We start from the raw sequence: 26,270 nt of genomic DNA, 5'->3' as shown, positions 1-26,270 counted from the left end.
TAGCACGTACTACCACGAGATGTCCCTCTTCAAATCAATGACACTGAGTATGCACAGCAATAGGCACGACACACAGTAGAAACTGTTTAAAGAACAGGACCTTTCGAAGGGAAGCTGCTCTGGCTAGGACCTGCAACCTAACCTTTCTGTAAAATGCCACATACACCTAGCACAACTAAACAACAGTGATCTGATTTTCAGCGGTGCAGAGAACCTACAGCTTTGGTGGAAACTATGGGTGCTCAACACCCGAGGAAAACTTTTATTTGGGTGCCTAACTTTAAGCACCCAAGTTGGAAATGTTTCAGAGTAGCAGCCGTGTTAGTCTGTATCCGCAAAAAGAACAGGAGTACTTGTGGCACCTTAGAGACTAACAAATTTATCTGAGCATAAGCTTTCGTGGGCTACAGCCCACTTCATCGGATGCATGCAGTGGAAAATACTGTGGGAAAATGAAGTGGGCTGTAGCCCACGAAAGCTTATGCTCAGATAAATTTGTTAGTCTCTAAGGTGCCACAAGTACTCCAGTTCTTTTTGCCAAATTGGAAATGTAGGCCAAAGATTCTTATATTCACCTCTCTCCAACTAACCACTGAAAGGGGAAAGGAGTTAGCAACTTCCTCTCTCCTTTTATAATTCTACAGTCCATAGTCATAAGTCTGTAGTGCATAGCACAGGATACTTGATCACGTACAGCAATAATAAAATAATTGAAGTTATTGATTGGTATTTACAACTTAACTTCTATCTTAGCAAAGTGATTTGTCTGGGAGTGTTAAGGAAATAAAGCTTAATGCATTGCTGCAATTCAAAAGCACAAGTCTGAAAACCAGGAAGCTCAAAGCTAAGTTCAGAATTATCCTCACACACAACCATGCTGTGTAACACTGACGTCCCCTGTACAATAAAGGAGTTGGTTGGATTGTGGGAGCTGGCATCACACACTTTTATCTACATACTCAGCACAGCATCTGACTCTCAGATACTTAGCTCAATATCTTCTAAAAAATAATCTTCCTCCAGTCTTCCACTTACAGTGACAGGAGAGGTTTTTGGAACAAGTCCCTTTTCAGACAGAAGAGATTTTGAGTGTATGCGGTCCCTGGAATGTGAATGTCAAGGTTTACATTACTAATCTAAGTTTCCTTGCTAAGGCAATGGTGTGCGACTGCTTTTGTAGAATCAATGACACCGCTCAGAGCTGTGTGAGCAGGAGAATTATGTCAGGTCACTGCTTGTTTACACACATGTAAATGGCTCTTCTTGGGCAGGGACGCTTGGCACGGTCTTGATTAACTGAGCTGAAAGTTCCCCAGGGATATCCCCCCATACCCGGCCCTCACTCCACCCAGCTCAGAGCACAAGTAGGTAAATTTCAGTCATCAGCATCACGAACCTCTCAACAAGTTGTATTTTTTAGCTTGCTAATCATGACAGAAGGATAAGCCAGGATTCCAGCTCCTAAAAATGGTTATGTCTTGTCAGCAGCATCTTTGTTTGTTTGTATTGTCCTGTAACATGGATGGGAATTCTGCAATTATTTAACTTGCTCCCACAAGCTTCAGCTACATAAGGACCCAAAATGGACTGCTCCACCAGTGACAGCCATCCGTTCTAGCCTGCACCAGTGGTGAGTTGCAGGTCCTAAAGTCTAGACAAGACCAGTGGGGGCAGAATTGGGTCCAGATATATGGGCCCAATTCCCACCGACACTCACATTTTGACCTTCGCTATCCTTGCAGTGGGAGGAGCAAGCTAAGAGCACTCAGAGTCACTTCAACTGGGGAGGAAGGAGAGAATGCCGACACCAGCCAGGAAGTACCTGGTTTCTCTATAGTATATTTGGAGGTCAGGTCTTACGGGTATTTGTGCAAGGTGGAGGTAAGGGTAGTGGGGAAGAGGACAGGATTTGCCCATGTTTCCACTGAGTCATTTTTATGTTTCTGCTTTATGAAGCTCGCCGGGTAAATTCCTGCAGCTTGATACATCCTTCATCTGAAATCGTTGCATATGCCATACTTATCTGCAATAAACTCACAGCTCTCCTTCTAGCCGCTACACAGCCTGGGTAGCCAGGCGCTATATAAAGTAGTAAAGAGAAATAACCTTGGATTCCGACCTTGAGAAGGTGTTCCGGGCGTAGTGCATGATGCTGTCAAAGTCATAGGTTTCTCCCAGAGAATTCACTTCCCCGGCTTCCATCTTTAAGAAGTTGTACTCCTGACCTGCGACACAAGGCTCCATTAAAAGGAAAAATGTTTCTTGGAAATCTGAAAGCCTTGCTCAAAAGAGCACTCGTAAGCCAAGCGATGCAAATAAATAATTTTTGGTTTGGTGGCCAAATCACCAAAATAAAAATTAGAAAATATTTTCATTTTGGGTCAACCCAAAATAAATGTTTCAATTTTTTTGTCTGCAGTGTTGTAGCCATGTTGGTCACAGGATATTAGAGAGACAAGGTGGATGAGGCAATATATTTTATTGGACCGACTTCTGTTGGTGACAGAGACAGGCTTTTGAATTTACTCAGAAGAAGAGCTCTGGGTAAGCTCAAACGCTCTTCTCTTTCACTGATAGAAGATGGTCCAATAAGAGATATTATCTCATCCACCTGCTGTCTCAGATTTTTTGGCAAAACGAAAAAGTTGAAAATAAAATTGGTTTGGGTGGAATGAAACATTTCATTTTGGGTTTTTTAAAAACCTGTTTAAAAATAAAATCAAGAGTAAATTTGAACCAAATTTTGAATAAAAACAAAACATTCTGTTTTGAAAACATCACAAGAAAAACATTGACTTCTTTTTATTTATTTATTTTTTTGCTCAAATAATTTGGCAAATTTGACACAAATTCACAGCATGCTTCAGGTAACCTAAAACTATATAGTTCAGTGAAAAAATGCTTTGTCAGAAAAGTTTCACCCAGCTCTACTCAAAAGGGGTATTTCTGAATGGTCTACGTAAAATGTATTATACCTGCTGAGACGTACAAAGGGCCTAAAATGAAGAACAAGTCTCTGTTGGGCCCAACCCCCTTTCCATATTGGTTTCAAAATACATTTGATCCTATTTCTCCCATATAACTTTACCACAAGAAATGCTCTGGAAAAGTCAGTCACAGCCTAGCACATGTCCTGTAGTGCTTGTTGTCATACTGGAAAAGTTAAAGAGAGCTCACAATTATGACTAACTTATCCAGCTCTCGTCCTAATGTACATAACCAGATAGGTAAAGCAACATCTGGCATCAAGGGAAGCACCAGTACCATTTACATTTCTGAAGTTAGCAAAATAATGACCGGGCTTCTCAGCTATCTTGTAAGTTCCTTTAATATAATTCTGTTTAGTAAATATCTATGGCTGAGAATTCCAGAAGCAACTAGTGACATTAAAGGGGACTGGATCTTACCCTCTGAAAATTCTCCTCCCAGTGTATTAAAATCGCTAGTCACTTGAATATTTTGGCCCTCTTTCTCTGCAATGCCTGGCATTGTAGTGTGGTTTCCTTTTGCAATAACTGAGGCTACCCACTGTAACTCTTAGCTGAAGGGGAGTTGTGCACAAGCCCAGGGAGATTTGAGGTTTCCACCACACAGCATCTGAAATTGGTATGAGAGCTTCTTCTGTACCTTGCTGTATGTTTTCCCTGATGATCGTGACATGCTGGTCCCGGTCGGGCCGCGTGTGCTCGTGCCAAAACCCAACCACGTGGCCCAGCTCATGGGCCACGATGCCAAACTTATCACAGTTCTTGCCAATGGATATGGCCTGGGGACCACCCCCTCGACGACCCACGTATGAGCAGCAACTGGAAAACAAACAACTGGATGAGTAACTTTAATGAATGAAACCATGCTGGTATGGCTGGAGTAGCATGTGTCTATCAACTGGCAGAGTATGCACCACTGCCCTGCTGGATGGAATCAGATCCACTGAATAATTTAGAGTTATGTAGCCAGAATGGCAGAGATGGTGTCCTTAGCCTCTGTTTGCCAGAAGCTGGGAATGGGAGACAGGGGATGGATCACTTGATGATTACCTGTTCTGTTCATTCCCTCTGGGGAACCTGGCATTGGCCACTGTCGGAAGACAGGATACTGGGCTAGATGGACCTCTGGTCTGATCCAGTATGGCTGCTGTTATGTTTTATTGGCTCAAGGTGCTCCAGAGAAGACAGGTCTAATCTTATCGAGAGATCGTGCATGCTGTCTCTCTCTCTCCCTCTCTCACACTCATCCCTTTTAGCTTTTTTATCTGGGGTAGGATTTTGGAGCAGAACAGCCTCAGGTCGCCCTATGCTGCAGGCTAATGTTTTGGGGGGTTTTTTGGCTGAAGAGCATGGTATCTCCCTCTATTGAGAGATAGGCCTGGGGAGTTTAGATTAGATCTGGACTCCACCAGGTTTGGAGGTGTTCAGACTCTGTGTTCAGGAGAAGCCCCTCTGTGATGAGGAGGCATGAAGCTGGATTTGGAACTCCCTCAAATGCTCAGGCCCATTTCAGCAAGAGCATCCCGGATGGCAAGACCCCCATCCCGAGGGGTCAATAACTTATGCTGGGTTCTTGAAACTGAGGCTATGTCTCCACTTGGAGCTCGGGGTGTGATTCCCAGCTTGTGTAGACATACTCATGCTAGTTCTCATTGAGCTAGCAAGCTAAAAATAGTAGCAGAGCCATGGTAGCATGGACAGTGGCAAGCAGGTCTAGCTGCCCTGAGCACAAACTCACCTGGATCCCATGGCCCTGCTGCCACTTGCTACTGCTTGTGCTACTGTGACTACATTACTATTTTTAGCGCACTGGTTTGATGAGTCCTAGTGTGAGTATGTCTAAGTGAGTGGGGAATCACCACCCCGGCTCCAAGGGTAGATGTAGCCTGAATGGCAGAGGGGGGATGATTAGAGGGGACCAAGCACTTTCACCAGCAATAGATTTCTTAGGCGGAAAATCTGGGGCCCGAGTTACGAAGGTATTAGGTGCCTAAAGATGCAAATGGGAACCTGGTGGTATTTGCAAAAGTGCCTGAGTCAGTCAAGTGCCTGAGTCAAGCAAAGGGCAGGCATGCACCCTCCTACCCCCACCCCCGACAATGCCATCTCCCTACCTACCCACCTTCCCACAGTGCTTTGACACACCTTGGCGTGTAACACTTTTATCACTTAAGGAAAGCTCTGGTTTAAAGAGCCAATAGGCCCAACGTTTACATTTTGTTTTTCCTCCCCTTCCCCGAAAACCTGACAAAAATCTAAAATATGTGCATGACTTTTTTTTTTTTTTTTTTTTAAACAAACAGGTATTACAGGGGCAAGTGGTAGGGAATTCTGACACTCTCATTCAGCATTTACCTCCCCAAACAACCTATAGGCTAATGAATGAAGCCAGAGGGTGAAAAGAGTTAGAAATTAACTATAAACAGAGACACACTGTCCCATTTACTTTGACTGTAAGCGCTTTGGAGACAGAAATTATCTTTTTGTTGTGTGTTCGTACAGTGCCTAGCACAACAGGGCCTTGGTCCATGGCTGGGGTTCCCAGGTGCTACATTAATTAATAATAACAGCTACTTTCATTGTCAGAACAAAAACACAGATAGGAAACCAACAGCATAAATACTGAAAAGGAAATTGGAGCCTTCAAGAATCTGTCCATTTGAACTACACAGGGGCTGGTTAATAACGTGGCACTGAACTCAGGAGGTCTGACATTCTATTTCCAGTCCTGCCACAGCCTTCCTGTGTGATCTGGGGCGAGTCACCTGTATGGAGCTCCTTACAGGACTGGGAGTTTAACTTCTCTGAGACTCACTCTGCCATTTGTAAAATGGGGATGGAACCTCCTTTGAGGGCACTTAGATGGCAAGACACAGCCCCAAAGGGCTTACGATGTGTTTTATAGTCTCTGATCTGTGAAATACAAAAAATGGGGGTGGGACACTTTCAACAGGAGTTTTATCCGGGAAGCAAAGGCCTGATCTTGCACAATGGCAACCAATCACTGATTTTGCTGGTACGGGATCTGGCAAGATGCCAGCAGGCCATATGACTGGACACTGCTATATGCTCCAGTGCGCAGCGCTTACCCACAGGTTCTGTACGTGAACACGATGAAGCTCTCCTCGTCAGTCCTTTCCACAAAAGTCACGCAGGTGTGCTTCTCCCAGTGCCTCATGGCCTGCTTAAAAATAGCTCTTTGACTGCCTGAAAAAGAAATTGAAGCAGGACAAACATTTAGGGCCCCATTTTTCCATTGTTCCCATGGCCTCCAACTGCCACTGCAGATGCTCAGCACCTCTGAAAGCTGGACCTTTAGTGCTTAGTATAGAAACCCAGGCTTGCCCTTCCTCCTTACACTCGATGAGTTACTGTATTAAAATGACTAACAAACACGATTAAGCATTAACAGTATATTTCATGCATATATAAACCAGTAAAGTACAGATTCCCTGCTTCTGCCATCAAGAGGCACACTTGCAAAAGGGAGAGGCCAAATGTCCAGCGCTGCATGGTGCTTTGTTCTGTATGTGACTACAATCTTGCAGCGTTCGTTCCCGTGCCAGCATAGGGCAGGGAAACAAAAGATGTAAAGCTTCGGTAATTACAGGTCTGCATTGGGTGTATGTTCCCCCGGATCCAAGTGAATAAAGCAAAATTGTTGCCGAAAAAATCTCCTCAGCCTAGGAGCAAAAAATAACGAGGGAAAAAGCTGGAGGGAGTCATTTCTGAGGCGAGATTGAAAGGTACATACATGGACAGATGGTCTGGCCCTGGCTGAGTGCATGACACAGAATGCACACAGAGCCCTTACACAGGAGCCAGGAGCAATTGCTGTCCTTTTGCCCGGTGCACAAGGACTGCTCCAGGCTTACATCTACACCCAAAGGGGCAGAGATGAGAGGGTTCTGCACTGCCAGCTAGAGATGATAAGTTTATGGATGGGATGGTATGACAAGACTGCCTATAATGTAGCCAATCTGCGACTGCTAGCAGCAAATATCTCTACCATCCGGTGATGGGACATTGGATGGGGAGGGCTCTGAGTTACCACAGAGAATTCTTTCCCAGGTGTCTGGCTGGTGGGTCTGGCCCACAGGTTCAGGGTCTAACTGATCGTTGTATTTTGTGTTGAGAAGGAATTTTCCTCCAGGTCAGATTGGCAAAGACCCTGGGGGGGGGGGGTTCACCTTCCTCTGCAGTATGGGGCACGGGTCAGCTGCAGGTTTAAACTAGTGTAAATGGTGGATTCTCTGTAACTTGAAGTCTTTAATCATGATTTGAAGATGTCAGTAACTCAGCCAGAGGTTAGGGATCTATTACAGGAGTGGGTGAGGTTCTTTGGCTTGCGATGTGCAGAAGGTCAGACTAGGTGATCATGATGGTCCCTTCTGGCCTTAGAGTCTATGACATGCTGCCATGCTGCAGTGGCTGTGTATGCTGTACCAGTGTGAAGGGTGGCACTGCATCTGTAGCACCTAGGGACTGCTGGAGCAGTTATGCCCACCTGAGTGGCACAATTCCTCCAGGAGCTTGTGCTGGGACAGCGCCTCTGCACCGCCCTGTCCTGAGAGCTCTGCTGCAATGCAATAATTGAACCCTCACTGGGTAGCTAGGTTAAGAGAAGGAGCTAGAACCATGGAGAAATATTTGAAGGGAGCAAACCTCAAGTAGAAAGTGCACTGAGAGGCCACAAGGAGTATAATGCAGAGTACTAGGATGAAATGGGTTGAATATTGGGAGAAATATTGCCACCGTGAGAGATCAGACTGGAACAGTCTCCCAAAGGAAGTGCTAGAAGTCTCATCACTGAAGTTATTTAAAGTGAGGGTGGACAGACCACTGGGAGATTTATTTACAGGGAAGGATCCTGCACTGGCCTGTGCAGGAAAGGGTGGGGGATGGTCTCGTTCCCACATCTAGGGTTCTGTGGAAGCTGTGACTCCCCCGTCTTTAAACCCTTTCCCAGGCTGCTCTGACTGAGGGTGGTAACCGGGCATCTCTCCTGTGGCTTCCCCGGATAAAGCACAAAGCACTGGGAAATGGCAGGAACCAAATGCATGTTTTAAGATGCAATTGGTTGGTAACAAAACAGCAAAAGACACAAGGAAGCATGGCCTGGCAGGGCCGCACTAGAGAGGCAAAGACATCCACATCCTCTCAATGGATATTGCAACACAGTAGGCAGGACACCAGCCCCTCTCCAGGCAGCTACTCTTGGAAGTGATGCTTATTTGGACACTGCTCAAAGGTGGTGCAACCAAGGGTCTCTGAGCTGTACTAAGAGATCCCCCATTCCATCCAGCGATCCAGCTTAGAGCTCCCTGTTCCTCCTCCCCACCCAGCTGCTTCGTGGTTCGGCATCACGCTGACCAACTGTGCAGAGGAGAATCACAAGGCGCTGTGGTCTCAGGGATCTGCTGGCCAGAGGGATCACATGAGAACAGCCCAATGCACTTTCTTCCCCATGCCTGTGGGTCAGAGTGCCCTGCCTTTTCAGCACTCCCATCCTAGAGACCCAGACAGCAAGGAAGCAAGCTCAGGTCTCAGATTCTGACCCACCACAGAACAGGAGTTTTAAGCAGTGTCCAGCCGCACAGAGGTAGGCTGGACTGAGTGCCGAGGCCTTTCTCCAGGAACTTCAGGGGTGGGGTTCGGCTATTTGTCCAGCCGCTTCGCCATGCAGCCAGCCCTCTCCAGGGAAGGGCTCCCAAAGATCAGGCACCCTTGAGCCAGGAATGAAGTTCTCCTAAGAAGAGTTCCCCAAGCCTCAAACAGCTAACTAAGCATTGGGTTTTGCTACTGACCAGTGAAATTTCCTCCAATGACGTAAGGTATGACCCCTCCGGGCCAGATTCTCTCTGCTCTGGATGTGGTTGCCCTGCGGATTCTGGGAGAGGAGCCCGTGGCTGAGAGGGGCAGGTCTTTATACTCTTCCTCCTTTGGCCTCCTTGAGAGAGTGGCGTTCCTCCTGCCATCTGCAAGACAAAAGTTGCAATACTGTTTAAATCCTCTTGCTTCCCAGGGCAGCCCCAAAGCAATACCCTGGCCTCAGTGCACGCAAAATAGAACAATCAGATTGTTAATGTGAACCAGAAGCCACATCTAGGTCTGCCCTTGTTTTCTTCAGGGCTATCATAGAGCTAATCTGTAGCAGACGGTCTTATCATTTGACCTTCCCCATCCTCAATGCTAAAGCAGATAGGGAATTGCCATTCTGCTGTTTCTTCACATTACAGTGATCTCACTGACAAGGACATCGAGTTAGAAGTTTGAGTAGAGACGGGACCAAACCAAAATCCCAGATCCGAACAGCACCAGAATTTGCCTCTAGACCCCAAATTGGCAGCTTGGGCTCCTGGCATTTTAGATGACGTAGATTCCGTTGCATTGCATTGCACTGCATCTCAGTCAGTCAGAGCACAGGGAGGCTGAACAATTACAATCATTAGGCCTTCCAGTGTAATCACAACGCTAGGGTCCTTCATATAAACTCATAACTGTATCCTTGTCCTTTTGCCTGTGAGTTTATCCCACTGCGAAGGCAGTTATTGATTTGGCGTGTACTCTCAATTTATCGACTCATCTTCATACTAACATGTTTAGAGACTGAAGTCTATTCCACAAATCTATATTTTTATAATGGTAAAAGCAGCCAAACCTACTTCTACTTAGGAGTGGAATCTGCTCTCACAAAATGAAGGAACAACCTCCTAAATTCTACCCTGAACAGTTTTCACGTGTAATTTTCAGGCACTTGGGAGGGTCTGTGATTGGGCAATTTCTGCCAGGAGGATGCAGGTTTTCACCATGGAAAAATGGAGAAATTTGACCCCTAGCATCAGTTACAAATCTGTCACATTCTATCCCTTGTTTTGGTACAAAAAGAATGAAAAGTTAACAGGCAAAATGAGAAAATGTCTCCCCCTTACTTGTTAAATGGGCAACAAGGTTAATTTCCATCTGCCTTGGTGCTGCTGCAAACACACTTGGTCCAGTTCTAACGGTGATTTATTAACTCTGAGGGACGGTCTCTTGTAGCCAAAGTTAGAGCTGACTGAGCTGCAGATCTTCTTTTGTTGATGACCCTCTGGGAGCACTTACAAATGTCCCATTTACTGCACCATAGACAGCTTCCCCGCTGTCTGCTTTATTCCTCTGTCTTGTTTTAAAGAACACTTACACACAGGCTGTACGGCCCATGGGAATTTCCAGCTAGTGAGTCTCACTGTAGGTCTATGTTGCAATGAAAGGATGGAATTGCAGCAGGTGTAGACACACCCAAGCTAGCTTTAATCTAGCTAGCTCACCCACTGATAGCAGCGAAGCTGCGGCAGCATGGACTTCAGTGGGGGCTAGCTGCCCAGTGATTACCCAGGGCTCCAGGGGGGCTTGTACAATCCGCGCTGAAGTCCGTGCTGGCCTGCTAACGGAACCTGAGCTGGCTACATTAAGGCTTGTGCAGGTACGTCCACACCTCCTGCAGTCACATACCCCAGCTGCAGCCTGGACAGATCCTCAGTCCAGTACCTAGTGGAGAAACAGCCCCATCACAAAGACAAGCCAGTGGCATGACTCGAGCTGATCAATGCCCCGGGTGGCAGCATCAGGGCTGACGGCTGAATGAATGGGTCATTGACCACTCCATTTTCACCCTGGGATGGGGTGTCCATCCCACTGTAGGCAGAGTAGGTTGTTAGGACAATTAACAACCTGGGGGAGAGCCAGAGACTGAAATACCAATTGATTGTGAAGCCCAGCTGGGCAGGAGCAGGCTGAGCTTGTATACAGCCAGCAGGCTAAAAAAAGAAGGGGATGGCAGAGGTAGTAGTCTGCAGTAGCTCCCGGGGAGAAGGGAGGTGAGTTCGGGGCTACAGAGGAGAGAAGTAGTAGTCTGCAGTTACTCCCTGAGAAGAGGACATTCAGGCCAGTGAACTCAGAGGAGGTCCAGAAGATAAAGAGGGAAATAGGAAGGCATCTAGGAAAGTAGCCCCAGGACCTGGGAGCTAGTTGCCAGGTGTAAAGTCCCTGGACTGGAACCCGGAGTAGTCGGCCAGCCTGGGTTCTTCTACCAGCTGCTGAGAAAGCGGCACTGGATCTGGTCGTGGCCCGGAAGGCTGACTGGGCCAGCAAATGGGTTGCTAATCCAGGAGACTCTGACACCCTGGAAAGGGAGGACTATGGTGAACTGGCTGGAGGGGAGAGTCGCGAAGAAGGAGCACCCCAGGTCCCAGAAAAAGAAAGACCACAGGGCGAGGAACTGATGGAAGAAGTGTCAGACTGGTGGAGAGCAAATCCCAGAGGTGCCCCAAAGAGGCCCCACCAACAATGAGTGAGCCCCCTGTGACACACCCCTGCAGACGGCCCTTGCAGGTCAGGGCTGAGGCAGTAAAAGAAGCTTGCCATGCTGTTGCCAGTGCCCTACTTGATTGAGGGATAGTGGGAGAAATTGGCCTTTAGGGTTGTCCCAGTGGCATCTTACATCCCAGAACACTTCAACTTCATAGATGTGTTAGAAAACAAAGTGGCTGGTGGCCCCTTGTGCTCCCCCAGTCCCGCCCCACCCCAAAAGGAGCCGGACCTCTGCTGCGCTGCACGGGTGGAGGGTTGGGAAAAGAAGGGAACAATGCTTTGGCAATGCCCCCTCTCCAATCCACAGGCACCAGATCCGTACCCTTCTGCTCACTCACTGGGGGGCGTGATCCAGGCTTGCGGCTCGCTGATTTTTGCTGAAGCTCCAGGCAGAGGTGCCTTTGCGCTGTTGTCAGCATCACTGTGGTTGTGTGGCCAGTTACCAGCCTCACTTCCTGAATCAGTGACACATGCAGGGTTTGGTTTGTTTTTTTTTAAAAAGCGTCATTATAAAAATACTCAGAGTCTGCTGAGCCTTACTCTCCATGCAAGAGGGGTCCCCATGGCCCATCGTGATTAGCAGGGGCTGCGGACTGAGCCCCTCTCCCATTCATCCTCCTGGCGGAGACGTGAAGCAGCAAATCAGTGCTGTCAAGGCTGAGCAGTCTTGGACAATGAGAAGGAAATTAAGGCAGAGCAGAGGGATGGAAGGATGAACTTTCAAACTCCCTCCCCACCTCCTGTAGGGCCCATGCTTGCTTGTCAAATGCCTTCTCTGAAGCTGCAGGTTGAGCGAGGACACAATGCCTGGAATTTGCCTTTTGTTCAGTTGCATTTGTCTGAAGTGGTCTCATGTGGCTGCAGAGGGGAGCAGGAGCATCAGACATTTTAGAAGCACAGGAACGGCCCATCCCAGAACCAGCCTATGGGCCAGCTAGTCAGACACTGTGGTTACTACAACGGTCAATGCCGGGTGCTTCAGATGAAGGAGAAGCCACCTTCTCCTCTTGCCTTCTCACCCGCCCCTGACACACCTACTTGTGCTCTACAGTGCTATGGGCTAAACTGGGGGAGATCTCTGGGGGTGCAAAGAGGGTGAGGGAGATGGAAGGAGACTAGCACTTGGGCCGTCACAACCAGGCACATCTCACCATGCAAGGACTGGAGAACTCTGCAGCAGACAGTGGGTCTAGGAGCCCCATGGAGGCGAAGCAGGACGAGGGCAGGGTCATGGCCCATCCTCTCTACACTGACTGCCATCAAGGTAGGATGTTTAACAGGGTGCAGTGACACTCTCTGGGTGCAGTCCATGGGCAGCGGCATGCATCATTCAGATGGCTACATGGTTTGGGAAGGGGAGAGAGGGCCCCATGGACACCTTCTCCGAGCCACCATCTCGCACCATCCTTGGCCTACCATAAGGCTTAGTGAATACACACATGGACAATTACCAGCAATCAAGCTAAGCTAGTCGCCTTTTTCCCCACGCTCCAGCCCAAGCCTGCAGTTTGTGGCACATGAGGAGCTCCATGGGACAGATTCTGTGGCTGTGCTCCTGTGTCGGCTGGGAGACCACTGGGAGAGCAGCTGTAGGTGCTTTCCCCTCCCTAGAGATCCCAATGCACCTTGCTGGGGCAGCCTCTGGTTCAGACCCCATTGGCAGCTCCTGGTCCTTTCCCTGCTGGCAGCTCCGAGATTCTGCCCCGTGCTCTTCAACTTGTGGCAAGGCCCTAGAGGAAGCTGCCCTTCCTTCTCAACAACTGTCTCGACAACGTCCCAATGCTTCCAGCAGAGAGCTGGGGCTGCTTGTGGAAGTGGTAGCAAATGAGGCAGCATTGTGCGACCAGCAAGGACTACACAGTTCATGGCTTTAAGCAATGGTCCTCATATCAGTCATCAGTGTGAAGGGGAGTTTTTTCTGTGCCCAGTACATGCCACAAAGAATGAAGACAGAAGCTAAAAATGAGAGAGGCCCTATCTTTTTCCTAACGGCCGTGGCTGTTCTTATTCAGAGAGTTGTTGGCCCCAGAGAGGAAAAGCTCTGTGTGGCTTTGAAAGCTTGTCTCTCTCACCAACAGAAGTTGGTCCAATAAAAGATAGTATCTCACCCACCTTGTCTCTCTAATATCCTGGGACCAACATGGCACCAACATGGCTACAACACCACTGCAAATGCTAGTCTGGACAGTTATAGGAGTCCACCTCCCTAACGTTCCTCCTGCAGTCTCAACTGAGCACAGCTTCCTTCTTCACTTCCTGTCTTGAAATGAGTTTGTAAGTGTTGCGGTGAGCTGTTAGCTGCCACAGCCACCCCAAAAGTGGCAGCATTTCAGCGGTGCGGTGAAGAGATTTCTCATACGCTGACTGTAGCTCATGAAGTGCTTTGGGATGAGAGGGGCTATGAAATGGTTCCTGCTGCTTGTGTACACACACTGTATGTTCTAGCCTCACATCGCTAGATATGGACAGTTCGTCAGAAAGGTTGAACTCAGTTTTAAACTTGAGTATCTGCACCGGTGTGTCTCAAATGGGAAGTGAGCGGAAAGACCAGTAACACTATTCAGCCTTCTGGATAACAAGGCCCTACACAATATCCATGAACTGCTCTTCCTTGAATTAGTGAATTTAATCCTGAGGCCAAGTGGCAAACACTGGGTAATTCAGCAGGAGCTATTCTGAAGCTACGTGGTCCAGGGGACTGAGCACTAGACTAGAAACCAGGTGCTCCTGAGTTCTAATCCCAGTTCTACCATTGACTTGGTATATGACCCCGGGGATGTTGCTCAATCTCTCTGCCTCAGTTTCTCCACCTGTAAAGTGGGAAGAACGATTTGTAAATGCAAGGCATGTAGCACCTGTAGGAATTACACCAGCCCCAGAGACTGATGTCCTGTATTTATCCACAGACCAGGTACAGTCTAGGCAGTGGCAGCTCCCTCTTTTTGCTCTCATTAGTGTTTGAACTCTGACCTAGGGAGGGAACCAGTCACTGACAGCTCCTGCAAGTGAGAAGGCTCAATATGCCTGCTTCACAACATGGTGCATGTCCCCAGCTAGCTTAGCTTTTGGAGAGGGGCAAGGAGTCTCACAAACACCACCCAGCCAGTGCATCCTCATTGAGCTATACTGGACCAAACCCACCCCGGTGAACCTCCACCCAGGTCCGAGAAGGTGCGTCAGGGATACAGCTGGTCTGATACGCGCAAGCACACGTACACAGGACAAAACATTCTTTTACAGTGCATAAAAAAGGAAATAAAAGATACCCAAAGGTCTGGGCGGGGCACCACATTACCCTTTTTAACTTTTTTGCTACTACGACTGGTTGCCGTGGTGTTCTGGCTGGGCCCAGCAGACTGCTCCCCTAGGCCACCTGTAAAGAGAGGAGACAGAGAGAGAGCCCATTGTGAGCAGGCAGGGAGAGCAGATGCACCAAAAGAACAATGCACATCAAATTCTCAGTGCGATCCCTGGAAGGGGACCTGCCATGGGGATGGAAAGTGATCGCTCTCCTTCCACGTGCGGGACCGGGTGGGTAGCACACAGGACTGGGGCTCACGAGAACTGGGTTCTGCTCCCAGCTCTGCCATTAGCTTGCTCTGTGATCATGGGCAAGTGACATCACCTCTCTGCACCCCAGTTTGTAATACCATCTTTGTAACATGATGTGTGATGGAAAGCGCTATTTCAGAGCCAGACATTCTTTATGGTGGCTATTAAATACAATAATAAAAGGCACTGACATGATAAAGAAATAAGCCACTCCTCATCCCTGGCCACTCAATTAATTGATTTCTACCTGGGATGAATCTGCCCCCACTTGAAAACAACAATCCTTCTAGGTGTTAGTACAATACTGAATATAAAGAACTGCGCAATTCCACTTTATTTCTTGCAGTTCACTCTGGGCCAAATTACCAGTCTACTTCCAACACTTGTAAAGGAAAATTAAAGCAGATCTGTACAGCTTGACTGAGAGATGAGCAAACATCTTGATCCGCAAACATCTGAAGAGTGTAAAGACCAAAAGAGGGGAGGAATCTTATGTTCATGTCATACAAACAGAAAAGTTAGATAAGAATATAAAATACTCTTGCTCAAAGATTGCAGCATAACACCACTTTATTTCTTAGAATTCAGAACCTTAACACGCTAATAACCCAAAACCAGAATGTGATAAAGCAGGCTGCTCCCTAAAACACAGGCACAACTCACTCCACCTTAATCTAGGCTGCCTCTCTGCAGCTGACTCAGCTAGACCCAGATCACATGCTTCCCTACAGAGCCCCAAGCCTGCCAGCAGGACTAGGTAACCCTTGCCACTTAAAGTAATAGCTTGTAATTTCGAACACAAATTTTCCATACACCACCAAATCTATTATTTGTATTACGGTAGCTCCTAGGGCTCCCTGTGCAAACATACTGAGACACAACCGCTTCCCCAGTGAACTCACAATCTAAATAAACACGACAGAGTGGGGAACAGGATGTAACACTGAAGCAGAGCAATGGTTTCAAATGCCATATATGGCACAATTTTTTTTCTTTTTGCAAGGGGGAACTAAATTTTATTAGATTTGGTAGGGGGGGATTAGACAGACAAATGGAGGGAGGGGGCACACTACAGGTCCAGTGGGGGGATGCTGAAAGACTAGTGGAGGGGAGAAGAGGGAGGGGAGCACAGAGGGCAGGTGAAGTGAGAAGGAAGGGGTGGAGCACTCAGCTTGTTAGTTACACATTTTTAGATGGCTTTAGATTTATGCTAACTTGTATAACTATGAACCATACTCCGAGCATGCCTTGCACGGATGTAAAGCTTTAGTGTGAAAAATTATTAGCAGATGGACTGCTCTTTGAATGGGCAGAATCTGTTAGAAGATATAAACAGTGTGCTAGGCATGGCTGGTTATCTTTGAGATAATTGGTACCGGTGTCTTTAATTAGATAAGATGTTAGAAATAATGGGTGCAGATGATCTTTGGACCCTGAAAAACAGGCATGGAATAAAGAAAAGGGATGAAAGGTATGCATTCACAAGGTGAAATCTGGGGAATTTTCTATTTGTTGTACACAAATGAGGTATAAAAGACAACATGATGTCACTTCTTGGAAGTGAAGATTCTCAATATCTGGAGAACACACGTGCAGCTTTGGGTAACGTATGAACCTCTCCATTTGTGCTGATTTCTCTGTGTTTAATCAGCAGATTGTGCTAGGTTATCTGAGCTGAGTTACATCTGACATCTTATTAATAAAATAACTGACCCCTCAACAAGCCACCTGACATAACCAGTGCCCACCAGCCCCTGCTGTAGTCCTTGCTGAGGCTTCTCCTCTGTCTGCTCCCACCAGCTTGAGAATTTCTCTCAGTGCTGGGGCTGGAATTTCTTCCCCCAGCTCGACATGATTTGACATGGGAGATACAAATCTCTTAGTGTGACCCATCTTTCCTTCTCCCAAATGCTGCAATATCTGAATTCACCAGGATAGGACAAAGGGGTCTGACTAGAAGCAGTGGGATGAAAGGGGAACACTGAACACCAGGAAAAGCTTCCTGGCAGGGAGATGCATTATGGTGTGGAATTGTCTCCTAAGGGAAGTGATGGAAGCTCCATCGTTTGGGACACTTACCATTCAGTTGGACAAAATTCACTACATGTGTGAGCTAAACCTGGATTGACAAGATGGACTGCTTGGGACCTAATCGCTCACTTCCAGCTGTGATGGCTGATCTGAAAATTTCCCTTTGTTCCATTTCATCTTGCTACTTATTACATCCACTAAGATAATCTCAACACAGCTCTTTTGACTAACTGAATTTGACATCCTTAGGATTTCTTTCCCCCAAACATAAGAATGGCCATAGTGGGTCAGACCAAAGGTCCATCTAGCCTAGTGTCCTGTCTTCCAACAGTGGCCAATACCAGGTGCCACAGAGGAAACGAACAGAACAGGTAATCATCAAGTTATCCATCCCCTGTCGCCCATTCCCAGCTTCTGGCAAACAGAGGCTAGGGACACCATCTCTGCCCATCCTGGCTAATAGCCATTGATGGACCTATCCTCCATGAACTTACCTAGTTCTTTTTTGAACCCTGTTATAGTCTTGGCCTTCACAACATCCTCTGGGAAAGAGTTCCACAGGTTGACTGTGCATTGTGTGAAAAAATACTTCCTTTTGTTTGTTTTAAACCTGCCGCCTATTAATTTCATTGGGTGACCCCCTAGTTCTTGTGTTATGAGAAGGAATAAATAACACTTATTTACTTTCTTCACACCAGTCATGATATTATAGACCTCCATCGTATCCCCCTTAGTAGTTTATTTTCCAAGCTGAAAAGTCCCAGTCTTATTAATCTCTCCTTATACGGAAGCTGTTCCACACCCCTAAGCATACTATTCATTACAGAGCATCAGTCATATTTAAAGGACAGTGTTCAGATGTTAACGCGGAGTTCTTATGGCCTGGGGATCTTTGCTGGAGTGGAAAATAATTTTGTATTTATAAATAAAAAGCAGCTTGCTTCCAGAGTCATGAACAGATTGCTTCTTAATTGAATTTGGGAGGTGAATTATATGGTGAATTGGAAAAAAAGAACAACACTGCATTTAGTGAATTGTTCCCCTAGAAGGGGGCCGCTTGGGATTGAATTGCAAATGATGGCACCAAGCATTACAGCCAGCACCCCCTCCATCCCAGGCTGCTGACCTCTGCCGTGTTTCAGCCATCACTGGAACAGGCTTCTTTTCAGAGCTGCAATTGCATTCTTTCCCGGAGACCAGTGCAAGCCTTGGTTTCGTGTGCAAAAGAGATGTTTGAATAAACTACTGAGCCTAATGAAATCTACAAGCTCTTTGCGTATTTTCTCTCATGGTAGCCAGTGAAAAGTGGGATGATTACACAAAGGCTAAATATGGTTGTGGTGATACACCAGATATTTTCAAACATTATTAATCTTGCCACCACAGCCATGGAACACCCATACTCCTGCCTAAACAGATGGATGGTTTTATTGACACATGCCACATCCTAGATTTTAGGGGCTCTTATGCCCTACCTACGAACTTAGTATCGAAACACCTTCCAGAGGTTCATTAAGCAACATGATGCCCCTTCTCTGTTCTTTTCCTGAGGGGAAGATAAAACATGATTTTGGAGAGAGAATGATAGGTAAATTAAGGGTTTTTATTAGTGAAAGTGAGGTCTAAGAAATGCACCGTTCATTTGGAACAGAAAGTGTAATGGTTCAAGGTGATTCTTGGTTCCGGTGGCAGAGAGTTCCACAGTCTCTCTTGCCAGCCAACTGAGAAGGTAAAAATGAGCTTTACCTTCGTGATGGACTTTCCCATCGTGCCAGAGGAGCATAGTTGCTGATGGCAATTATAATTCCAGAGTATGAACTGATCACGTACATATTTCAGCCCAGTATAATTAAGAATGCTGAAGAGGATGATGGAGATCTTGAATCTGGTGCAACTTTCTATGGGAAGCCAGTGCAGCAAGTGGAAGAAAGGTTTATGTTTGCAGTAACCTGTGCATTATGTATTAGCTGATTTCTCACACCTACATAGATTGCATTGCTATAGTCCAACTGAGATATAACAAAGGCATGTGTTATCAAGACCAGGTCAGCCTCCACAAGGATGGGACGCAGCCTGCTAGCCAGCAGTGAAAGCTTAACTTTGGTGAGGAGTCCAGGAGAACTCCTAGGTTGCAGCCTGGCTCTACCAGCTGCACAGCTGTAGTGCCTTCAACATGTGCAGAAGGCACTACAGCCGCAATCCCTCGGCATTGTCCTCTGCTAGACAGCTTTAAGCAGATCTTCCTAGTCCAGTCGATAATTCTGATCTCAGCCAGTCACTGGCTTAGCCAGATGGCACCGGCATCCTTGTGTGTTGTGACGGATATCTGGAAGCTGAGTGCCCGCTGTGGTTGGCGTTTGGACCAAGAAATCTCACTGGTTCCCCTAGTGGTTGAGTGTAGATGTTGAAGAAAACTGGACAGAGACCTGATCCTTGGGGAACCTGCAAATGAGGGGTTTGGCAGCAGAAGTTTAGGTTCCCATCACTATGTTCTAGTTTTTGTTTGTTTGTTTTTAAAGGAGAGGAAAAAGGAAGTTTAAAAAAAATTAGCAGAGGGAATTGTAAAGAACTGGTTAGAGCAAAGCCAGAAATCACGATGGTGACATTGCTCCTGCAGTCGTGGGAGGCCTGGAAAGGAGCACCTGCACAGTCCACCATAGCAGGGCTAGGAGCTGTGCTGATGGCCTCTACGCCAATTCCCATCAAGTCCTCCTTAGTCGAAGAAGGGCACTGAGTGACTGATACAGGACCTGAGAGAGAAGTAGAAGGGGACAACCCCCCCGCCCCTTTTGCAGTAGCCTCTCAGAACCTGTCATCTTCTCCTTCCCCACATGAACACTGACGGTCCTTCAAACATTGTTCCAGTAGGACAGTCATGGCATTCACAACACAAACGTGTGTTCTCAGACTCCTCTCCTAGGCTGAGAAATCAGCCCAAAGATGTGACTGTACCGACACAGCCATTTCTGAGTGGATTCACTGTTCACAGCATCCAACATGACCGCTGGCATTCTGGGTAGATCCTGTCTGCAGCATATATGAGGCTTAATGCCCTTTATTGATCCAAGTGGTGCCTAAGTGCACATAACTGGAGCCAAGTCGTCCAATGACTCTTCTTTCTATTGATCAGGGAGATGTGATACTCATACAGCATCGCTCCCTCACCAGCTGCACAGACAATACAACAAGACTTTCTGGTTCAGAGTATTGGGTAACATGCCAGAGAGTTCTAGAAGACAGGCACCTCCTAGATCAATCAATCTCCAGCATCACACATGAAAGGAGACACTTCACTTCCCCGAGACGTGTCCAATTTCACCTGAGGCACCTTTAGCTGAGTTGTCTTGGCTATACATCTCCCCCATTCAGCATTTCAAAGAGTGACAGCACTCACAGTCCAAAGTTCTGTCTGCTTTCTTGGGAGGACCTGACTAGGAGCAGCAGAAGTGCCCTAAATGTGGGGGGCCATAAGCACCTGAACCATGGCCCCACCTTCATGCTGCCCCTTCCCCCTGAGGCCCCACCCTCACACTGCCCCTTCCTTCCGAGGCCCCGCCATCGCATTGCCCCTTCCCCCTGAGGCCCTGCCCCTACGCCACCCCTTTAAGGTTGCCAACTTATTAATTGCATAAAACCGAACATCCTTTCCCCGCCCTCTGCTCCGCCCCTTCCCTGAGAACCCACCCCCACTCCCTCCAGCCCCCTCCCTCCATCACTCACTCTCCCCAATCCTTACTCACTTTCACTGGGCCAGGGGAAGGGGTTGGGGTACAGAAGGGGGTGTGGGCTCTGGGGTGAGGCCAGAAATGAGGGGTTCAGGGTGTGGGAGTGGGCCCTGGGCTTGGGTAGGGTGTTGAGGTGTGGGAGGGGGTGCGGGCTCCGGTTGGGGGTGCGGGCTTTGGGGTGGGGCTCGGGGGGGGGTTAGAGTTCAGGAGGGGGGCTCCAGGCTGGGGCCAAGAGGTTTGGAGTGCAGGAGTGGGCTCAGGGCTGGGGCAGGGGGTTGAGGTGCGGGAGGGGGCACAGACTCTGACTGGGGGTGTGGGCTCTGGGGTGGGGCCAGGGATGAAGCATTTGGGGTGCAACAGGGAGCTCAGGGCTGGGGCAGGGGTGCAAGAGGAGATGCGGGATGCAGGTTGTAGGAGGAAGTTATGGTGCAGGAGGGGGTTCCGATCTGGGGTAAGGGGTTGGGGTGCAGGGTCTGGGAGAGAGTTAGGGTGCAGGAGGGGGTTCCGACCTGGGGCAGGAGGTTTGGGGTGCAGGCTCTGGCTGGGCACCACTTGCCTCCGGTGTCTCCCTGTCGGTGGTGCAGCGGGGCTAAGGCAGGCTCCCTGCCTGCCCTGGCTCCGTGCTGCTCCCACAAGCTGCCAGCACCACGTCCCTGCAGCCCCTAGGCGGAGGGGCCAGGGTGCTCTGCGCGCTGCCCGCCCCTGCAGTTACCACCCCCGCAGCTCCCATTGGCTGTTGTTCCTGGCCAATGGGAGCTGCAGAGCAGGCGCTGGAGGTGGGGGCAACACGCGGAGCTTCCCTAATTGCCCCTGCACCTAGGGGCTGACCATGCCACCCGCTTCCAGGGAGCTGCGCAGAGCCAGGGAGACTCCCTTAGTCCCACTGCGCCGCAGACCTGACTTAACGGTCCGATCAGTCGTACTAACCAGAGCCGCCAGGGTCCCATTTCAACTGGGCATTCCGGTAGAAAACCAGATGTCTGGTAACCCTATGCCCCTCCCCCCCCACCCCCCCGAGGCCCTGCCCCTACGCCGCTCCTTCCCTTTAAAAGTGGAGGGGCCATGGGCCCGTCCCCCCTGGACCTGACTGAAACACCATTGTCCCAGACATAGTTAAAACACAAAGCAGTTCTGCCGTGCAGAAGTAACCATAGACGTGTTTAGACCTATTACTGAATCATGCCTCAGCCTCAGACACGAGGGTTGTTTGGGAACATGCACCAAATGCAGAGATATGAACCACATTTGGAATTAAAGGACTAAGCTCGTTACCACCAGTGTTCTAAAAATCAGTTCCCCAGCTAAGCATATGGGACATCGAAAATCAAAGGGAATATTAAGAAGGCTATAGATTAATTTAGTAGCATCATCAATGAAAGTTTCACTGCGGATCATGCCCAATAGACCCCACCACCACCACCACCACCTCCTGGGTATTTCTGAAGTATCCCCCTGGGGCTTCCTGATTTCCGGAGCTCACGGAGGACAGACTTCACTGTAATTCATAAATCCAAAAAAATCTATGTCTTACAATACAACCAGGCCCCGTCCTCCCGGACCCCTCCAGTCCCCCAGGATCTGATTCAGATGGGAAGCCCCCATTCAGCCATTGCTGCCAAGTCCTGAGAAGGACCCAGATGTTATTTTGTTGGACATGAAGTGAGGCGCTCTCAGAGTCAGCCTATCTCCCCCACACTCCAGACTGTCCCTTAGCACACTGGTTTCCAAACATTTTACTAAGGTGACCCACCACGTGCATTTTATCTTTTTTTGGTGACCCGCCATTGCATATATACTGATATCTATCTATTATTGCCAGCTAGAAGCGGTCATACAGAGATGCAGAATGCCATTTAAAGTGGGGGGCTTCCATCCCTCTCCCCTGGCCCCCAGGCTTCCATGCTTGACTCCCCCAAGTCCCTGTGCACAGTTGCCAACTGTCTGCTTGCTGGTTCCGACTGCTTCCTGCATGCTGCTGCGGCCTGGAACCCACTCCCCACATCGCTGCCTGCAACCCCACCCCAGCAGAAGTGAGAATGTGGGGGAGAGCCCTTCCAGGGCACCGGGGGCAGGGTGGGGGCAGAGAGCAACATGAGGGGGAGTGACAGATGACCCACCTAGACCCTTGCCATAACCCACTGCTGGGTTGGGACCCACTGTGCAGGAAACACTGCCTTGGCGCGTTACTCCATCTGCCTTGCCTGTTTGTCTGCTTCTCCCACAACCAGTTTCATGCTTCTTTCCCCTCCACACAGCACCCTCTCAGAACTGAGCGATCAAGCCATTAACTCTCTCCTCCCTCAGATTCCATTTCTGTCATGATTCCTCCAACAAATTAGCCAACCAATAGCATTGGGGTCAACAGGCAATTGAAGACAATCAATTTGTAAGCATAATAGGGTGATAAGTAATAGCCAACATGGATTTGACAAGAACCAGTCATGCCAAACCAACCTAATTTCCTTCTTTGACAGGGTCACTGGCCTAGTGAATGGTTGGGGATGGGGAAAGCTGTAGACATGATTTATCTGATTTTAGTAAGGCTTCTGACACAGCCCCTCCCCACAGTCTTATCAGCAAAGCAGGGAAACTTGGTCTAGATGAAAGTACTATAAAGTGGGTGCACAGCTGGTTGAAAAACTGCACTCAAAGAGTAGTTATCAATGGTTCATTGTCAAATTGGGAGGTTGTATCTGATGGGGTTTTGCAGGGATCGGTCCTGGGTCTGGTACTATTCAATATTTTCATTAATGACTCAGATAATGGAGTGGAGAGTACGTGTGGGAACATAGGCCCACATTAGAACTATGGTTTTCACTTGAGTTGGGATGTTAGCATGGGCAATAGGCCCTAAGCATGTGACCAAAAAGAATAAGATCATGAGAAAGAAGAGCTGTTGTGTTAAACTTGTAGTGACCCTTCAAAATACCAATGTTATCTTCTTTAAGATTTAGGCTGAAGTAAGGGGCGGGGGGGGGGGAGGGAGGAAACATGGTTGATTGGGTACCAGGTGCAGCAATTGGCTATGTAACTTTGTTCAACATATTATAAAAAACTGCTTTGTCTGGCCTTAGCTGGGTCCAATAATTGGCAATGACATCACTAGATAGTTAAAGGGCATAAAAAAGTAAACTCTTAAAGGATTCATCACTAATACCTGCCTGGCCAAGTTGGAGCCTGCCAGTATGAATCTAAATACACCTGGGTTTAGCTCTCTTTAATCAAATGCTCATCAATGTTTTCTTACTGTTTGAATGCAGTAAATTGCTTATTATTGAGGCTTTTTAGATGTTTAGAGAACTTCTAGAAAGACCATTTGGCCTTTAATAAAGGAATTTGTGGTTGAATTGGTGTCGGTAATATCCTATAGTAATAACAATTTCAACTGTGTGCTTATAAAATCTGTGGATGACCCCAAGCTGGAAGTGTTGCAAGCACTTTGGAGGATTTGAATTTCAAAAGACCTTGATAAACTGGGGAATTGGTCTGAAATAAATAAGATGGACTATAATAAAGAAAAGTGCAAAGTACTACACTTAGGAAGGAACTATCAAATGTACAACTACGAAACAGGGAATAACTGACTAGGTGACAATACTGCTGAAAAGTATCTGGGGGTCACAGTGGATCACAATCTGAATATAAGCCAACAGAGTGACGGCTGTTTAGTCTTCAGAAAAGACGACTGGGGGGCAGGGGGCATAACAGTCTTCAAATATGTTAAGGGCTATTATAAAGAGGATTGGGATCATTTGTTGTCTATGCCCACTGAAGGTAGGACAAGAAGTAATGGGCTTAATCTGCAGCAAGGATGATATAGGTTTCCTATTAGGAAAAACTTTCTAACTCAAAGGGGAGTTAAGCTCCAGATCAGGCTTTCAAGGTGTCTGGTGATTTACACAGTCACAGAGGCTCACAATACAACTGCTCTAATATTACCTTGCAATACGGGGGCAGATATTATAAGTGAGATTAAAGCCAGCAGCAACTCACAAGCATTCAATAATGTCTAAGCACCAGACACATTTTTATAATTCTAGTACCTATTTTAACAATACTAACGCACAAGTGACCCAGACAGGTTCCAGCTATGTTTCAGCTGAGACATGGGGACCTTGGTATGAGTTGGCACCTGGCCTCCCAAAGTCACACCAGCTTCACAGCTTCATTCATTTTTAAATCTTTTTTGTTCTATGTCTTTTTTCACCATGTCTAATCCAGCGCATCCTCAGTCTTCCCCTATTTCTAGTTCCTTGCACTCTGGTATGTACTGCCATGTATGGTATCTTTTCTGGATCCATTTTTGACGAGTCTAAACAACTACAGTCATCTTTCTTCAGTCTTCTGTAACAGCGTGATTTCTTGCCCTTGCTGTTTTATTTTCTGCAGTCTTGAAACTCCCAGTATGCCCCATGGCCAGTTCATTTCTGCAGTTGATATTTTTAGTTTGCCATCTTTCCTCATACTCCAGCATTCCGACCTCCACAAGTCTCTCATATGTGCTAATTTCCGTTATCAAAATGTCTTTAGATCTTGCAGAGTTTTCCAAATGCAGTAGTGGCTAGTTCAATTTTTCATTTTATGTCATCTTCATAATTCCCATTCTCCGATACCTGTCCTCCAAGAGAAATTTTTTTTCCATTTGTTCCAGTTCTGCATCTCCAACTTTGATCTTTATGTCTTCCTTGTCTTCAAATTGCCATAGTTCTTGTCTTCTTCATGCTGATCTTAAGTCTGAATTTTCTGCTTTCCCAATCAACCCTGTCAACTATTCTTTGTAAATCCTCCTGAGTCACTGGTGAGAGGTCAATACTGTCTGTGAATCTAAGGTTATTCACTGTCCTCCCTCATAACATGACTCCTCCCTTTCATCTCTCAGTGCTACAACTGCTTCCAGTACCAAATTGAACAAATCTGGGGATATCGTGCACCCTTGTCTCATTCCTACAGTCATCCTGCACCATTCTATCAGCTTCTTGTCAACTCTCACCACACTCATCCGCCTGCTGTAGATGTTTTCTACCAGCTTGATCAGTTTCTCGGGGATGCCATACATTCTCCTCACTTGCCATAACCCTTCCTGCCAAATGCTATTAAAAACCCATTTGAAGTCAATTAAGTTGTTGTAGCAGCTTTGGTTGCCTTCTGTATACTTCTCCGATATCTGTCTTATCACTGATCTATTCTATTTCATCACGGTCTAAATCCACCCTGTTCCTCTGTAAGCACCACTTCATTCTCCTCTGCAACGTCTTGGTGAATGCTTTTCCTGGAGCACACACTAAGATGATTGTTCTGCAGTTCTTGCACTCATTCTTGTTTCCTTTTTTTATAGATCAGAATTATCATCACTTCCCCCATTTGCTCGTCCCTTGTTCTTGTTTGTAAATCTCCTTGAACAGCTTGTTTATCGCCTTTACCATGTGTTCCTCACCTGCTTGAAGCAGGTCTGGGGTTATGTTGTCACTTCCCGGAGTCTTTTTCTCTCAAACTTTCTACACATTGTGCCGCTCTTCAAAGTATTCTGTCCATCGCTTATGCTTTGTTTGTTCGTCTTGCCCAGGTTTGTCTTTCACCGCTATCTTCAACTCATATCTCCCACTCAGTTCTCTCATCTTGCAAT

The 26,270-nt window shown here is 47.4% G+C and overlaps 1 protein-coding gene across 3 annotated transcripts in view; it reads right to left on the bottom strand.

Annotated features, from left to right (window-relative positions):
- The window catches only part of TLL2 (tolloid like 2), a 173,278-nt gene that overhangs the window by 56,415 nt on the left and 90,593 nt on the right, over nucleotides 1-26,270 (bottom strand). The window contains exons 3-7 of one of the 3 annotated variants that reach the window (XM_037905507.2): nucleotides 14,635-14,712; nucleotides 8,795-8,965; nucleotides 6,077-6,194; nucleotides 3,628-3,806; nucleotides 2,120-2,225 (exon numbers count right to left, since the gene is read on the bottom strand). In XM_037905507.2, the coding sequence (XP_037761435.2) occupies nucleotides 2,120-2,225; nucleotides 3,628-3,806; nucleotides 6,077-6,194; nucleotides 8,795-8,965; nucleotides 14,635-14,712 (652 nt within the window). Of the gene's footprint in view, nucleotides 1-2,119; nucleotides 2,226-3,627; nucleotides 3,807-6,076; nucleotides 6,195-8,794; nucleotides 8,966-14,605; nucleotides 14,718-26,270 lie in introns of those variants that run through there. The other 2 variants (XM_043552255.1, XM_043552254.1) reach the window with 2 other exon arrangements.

Source organism: Chelonia mydas, chromosome 7 (genome assembly GCF_015237465.2).
Source record: "Chelonia mydas isolate rCheMyd1 chromosome 7, rCheMyd1.pri.v2, whole genome shotgun sequence".
Taxonomy (NCBI): Eukaryota; Metazoa; Chordata; order Testudines; family Cheloniidae; genus Chelonia; species Chelonia mydas.
Note: the sequence above shows the minus strand (reverse complement) of the source record. Positions and strands in the feature narration are given on the sequence as shown.